Source organism: Egretta garzetta, unplaced genomic scaffold, assembly GCF_000687185.1.
Source record: "Egretta garzetta isolate BGI_Z169 unplaced genomic scaffold, ASM68718v1 scaffold53, whole genome shotgun sequence".
NCBI classification, from domain to species: domain Eukaryota; kingdom Metazoa; phylum Chordata; class Aves; order Pelecaniformes; family Ardeidae; genus Egretta; species Egretta garzetta.
Genome location: NW_009259312.1, coordinates 2,687,644 through 2,691,811, shown reverse-complemented (window position 1 = coordinate 2,691,811; position 4,168 = coordinate 2,687,644). Strand labels below are relative to the sequence as shown.

Sequence of the window (4,168 nt, the reverse complement as noted above, 5' to 3'; positions counted from 1 at the left end):
TTTTTCAATGAAAGGGTTGTCAAGCATTGGAACGGGCTGCCCAGGGAGGTGGTTGAGTCCCCATCCCTGGAGGTATTTAAAAGACAGGTAGACTTGGTCCTTAGGGACATGGTTTAGTGGTGGGATGGCAGGGTTAATGGTTGGACTTGATGAACTTAAAGGTCTTTTCCAACCTAAAGGATTCTATGGTTCTATTCTATGAAATCATGGTGTACGAGATGTTCAGTATTCCCCGCAAGAGAATTGTGTTTAAAAGGAAAATCCACCGCTGCCTCTGCCATCCTTGGAGCAGCACAGCCTGGTGGAAAAACCATTCATGTCAGAGGGACTGCACCCAGCTCACTGCCTTGCCACTGGCTGGCCCCAGTCCCCTTCCGGTGCCTCAGTTTCCCTGCAAGAACAAAGCCCATAATCCCTAACATGCTCCTGTGGCAGGCAAAAGCAGCAGCTGAACCCCCCAACCTGCTTCCCTGGATACAGCTGCTCCTAGGGGAGCTGCCAGGAGGGGGAGGTTAAATCCCCAGGCCAAAAGGGGCTGCTGGCCCATGTCCCCCATCAGTGGAGCACAGGGAAAACCCGTTGTGGGCTCTGCTCCGTATCTCCCATGCACCGGAGCTACAAAAAGCTGTGCAACACATGCTTCTTTCCTGAGTCCCAAAGGCAGTAACTAGCGTGGGCAGCTACAACCCGTTTCAGTTGGTGCCAGTCCTGCACCCCCAGCCCAATATGAAATGCTGTTATGTCTAAGGACTTAGGGGTCCCCCAGATCAGCTCCTTCATAGCCGGGCACAGCGCCTTGGTCACCCACCACTGTGTGGAGGAGGAAATGATGCACTTACCTCCATGTGCTAACAGCCTGGCCAAGCATCCCCTGCGGAGAGAGGGAAGGATACCCCACGTTCAGCAACCAACAGCATTTCAGGACCGCTCTTGAAATCCAGGAGAGCTTAGCAGCAGGAGGCAATAAGAGCTGAGAGCCCTGCATTAATTAGCTTGCATTTGTGCAGTGGGAGAAGGCTCCCTGGTAAGGGGGCCCCATGGCACAGCCCCCTGCCAGGCTGCTGCCTGCTCCCCCCAGCATGCTGTCCACTGCTTGTGGCATTGTGTCTCATGGGAAAAATTTCAGCCCATTTTGTTTCCATAGCAGGCAGCGAGGGATCTCATATCGCAGGAGCCTAGGGGCAGTTGAAAAGCACCAGCAAAGGCTCTGTGGCTCAACAGCGCAGCATGAGACCATCTCCCATCACAAACACCCACTTGCAGCGACCCAAGCACACGATGCTGTCTGCGGCAGGAGGGTGCTGTGCTCTCACGCCCAGCTGCTCCACTTAAGATTTCAGCAATAAAACCAACTACCCCTCTTTGCAACACAAGGGCTTGCTTCTCTGCCTTAGACAGTGGTTGAGATTGGTTTCAGTGATTGAGATCAACTGCTTTGAGCAGGCCTGGGCAGCCAGAAAGGACCCAAGGTGTGGGGGCAGCGAGGAAAGACTTGCTGATCTGAAGGGCAGAGGACCTAGAGAGCAACCAGCCGCCACCCCGGCTCCCCAGGCAGAAACCAGGCAGCTTCACTGGGGCAGCTCACAGACCCACGGAGATGTCTGGGTAAAGGCCAAGCCACACGCATTGCCCAGTCTTGCAATGTTTTCCCTGAATTGCCCCAGCAGCGTGAAGGAATTTCCCCCTTCCCCCAGAATCTGGGGCTGGGACAAGCTTAACTTCCAGGGGTAAGGGATGAGCCTGGGGATGCAGCTCCCTGCCTGGCACGCACAGACCTGGCACAGGAGCTGCCCGTCTCTACTCAGCTACTGCATCCCCACAGCATACCACCTCATGTGAGGGCAAGGCTAGCCAGGGGCTCTACAGAAGTGCAGCAATTACCTGCACTCATGTTCTCTGGCTGGGTTTTAACATGCCCAAGTGGGTAGCTCAGTTTCTAAGCCAGAGTACACAATGCCGGCTCTGCTCCTCTGAACAGCAGCAAGACATTTCTCCCTTAGACACTTCTCCAGCCTCCCAAGCATTCAGCGCCATGGAGGAGGCCGTGCTTTACAGGTTTGGGCACTTGGCACTTTCAAAACAAGGTTTCATCAGCTCCGGGGAGCAGACAGGCCTGAGCCAGGACTGGTGGCACACAGCCGGTGGATCATCTCTGGTTACCGGGGTCTCAGGGAGATCAGCTGGACGAATCCTTCAGAGCTGCCGGTTCCCATTCCAGCTCACGCCACTGGCCTCCACTGGGGAGGAAACACTTCCAGCTTCCTTGGCAGCCTGCACACCATATACCTGCTGGAGGCCACAGGTAGCCAGTTGTGCAGGATGGAGGTGGTTCATCTTCCCCCTTCTGCACAGTCACTGCAGAGACCCCCACCCCCCTCATGCCGCAGCAAGAACAAACATGAGATGAAGAAAGTTGGTTTCAGATTTTTATTTCTTTGTCCTCTTTAAGCAGGAGTGACTGAAGTAGAAACCATGGCGAGTCCCGTCAGGGGGAATAACTTGATAAAGGCAGGGCAGGCAGTCGCCCCTGCCCCATGCCAACCTGTATAAACATCAGCCGTGTAGTAACTAGACGGTTTTCAAACAAGTCCATGAGTGGTCACAGACTACATACAACAACATGCCAGTTCACAACAGGAAACAACTTATGTGTACTTCTTGATTTCATCATACAGGACTAAGACAAAAGCACCACCCATTCCTCGGAGTACATTCGACCATGCACCTTTGAAAAACGCCTTGGAGCCCTCGTCCCGGGCAATCTTCCGCCAGCAGTCAATAGTGCCGGTGTACATTATGTCAGCTGCAGGAGACAGACGGCGTTAGAAATTGGATGCCCGTGACCCCCAACATCCAGGTCAGAAATGGCCTAACATATCTGCCAGCCTCATAACCTCAAGTGCATCCCATTTCTTGACTGACTTTCTCCAGTATTAGCACATCAGAGGGCAAGACCGCCCAAGAGATACGCTGCTGCTGCATTACCCCTAGGAGACACTGGAAGGACCGGTTTGAGCAGAAGGCACCTACTGTTTGCTTTGACACCAGCACTTCCAGACCCAAAAGCTATTGCACAGTCAGCCAGGCCTTGCCTGCTACCAGGGATGTCTCTTCTTGGCCCAGAGACAATAGTTTGCAACGTCCTTGGGCAAGTTCTGCTGTTCCTACCTACAGACAGACATCTGACTTGCACACCCAACCTTACAGGCGTGCTGTGGAGACTGACCCGCCTGTGCCCCCCACCTGACATCCGCTTCTGCAGCCCCTCTCACACCCTGCTGTTCACAAGAGGTGAGGGTATCTACATGGCTTGGTGAAAGCCAAGCCACTCTGCCTTCACCTCAGCTCCACCACCAACTGTTGGCTTAGGGATGCCCAACACTTCCTACACAAGGAGGTAGAAACTTACTTCCTTTACGGCCAGACTGCATCATCATGCGACGACGAACCGTATCAAAAGGGTAGGAGGTCAAACCAGCGACAGCGGTGACGGTCTGAGCAATCATCCAGCTGACAACAATGTGGGTGTTCTTTGGGTCTGGAAGCATGCCTGCGGGAAAGAGGTTTCAATGAGAATGGCAGGAGATCCACCAGCATCTGCCAAAACACACCGCAGCCCTGCTGCGGGCCCAGCATCTCCCTTTTAGCTCCATTTTGGCCAACCTACCCTTCGCGGTGTCGTAGATGCCAAAGTAGGCGGCTCTGTAGATGATGATGCCCTGGACAGAGACACTGAAGCCCTGGTACAGGCCCCTGAGGCCGTCTGACCGGAAGATTTTGACCAGGCAGTCACCGAGCCCAGTGAACTCGCGGTCAGCCCCAGCTTTACCCACATCCGCTGCCAGGCGGGTTCGGGCAAAGTCAAGGGGGTAGACGAAGCACAAGGAGGTAGCGCCGGCGGCACCCCCGGACGCCAGGTTACCGGCGAAGTACCGCCAGAACTGGGTCCGCTTGTCCACGCCGCCCAGGAAGATCTGCTTGTACTTATCCTTGAAGGCAAAGTTGAGGGCCTGGGTGGGGAAGTACCGGATCACATTGGCCAGGTTGCCGCGCCAGAAGGAGAGGACGCCCTGCTCCCGGGGGATGCGCACCACGCAGTCGATGATGCCCTTGTACTGCTTGTCGGCGGCGATCTGCTTGCTGGCGTGCTGCACCTGCGGGGGCCGAG

The 4,168-nt window shown here is 55.1% G+C and overlaps 1 protein-coding gene across 1 annotated transcript in view; it reads right to left on the bottom strand.

Annotated features, from left to right (window-relative positions):
- Positions 1 to 2,500: 2,500 nt before the first annotated feature.
- The window catches only part of SLC25A5 (solute carrier family 25 member 5), a 3,532-nt gene continuing 1,864 nt past the window's right edge, over positions 2,501 to 4,168 (bottom strand). The window contains exons 2-4 of the mRNA XM_009636371.2: positions 3,668 to 4,154; positions 3,410 to 3,550; positions 2,501 to 2,803 (exon numbers count right to left, since the gene is read on the bottom strand). Coding sequence (XP_009634666.2) covers positions 2,646 to 2,803; positions 3,410 to 3,550; positions 3,668 to 4,154 — 786 coding nt within the window. The 3' untranslated portion in view covers positions 2,501 to 2,645. The remainder of the gene's footprint in view (positions 2,804 to 3,409; positions 3,551 to 3,667; positions 4,155 to 4,168) is intronic.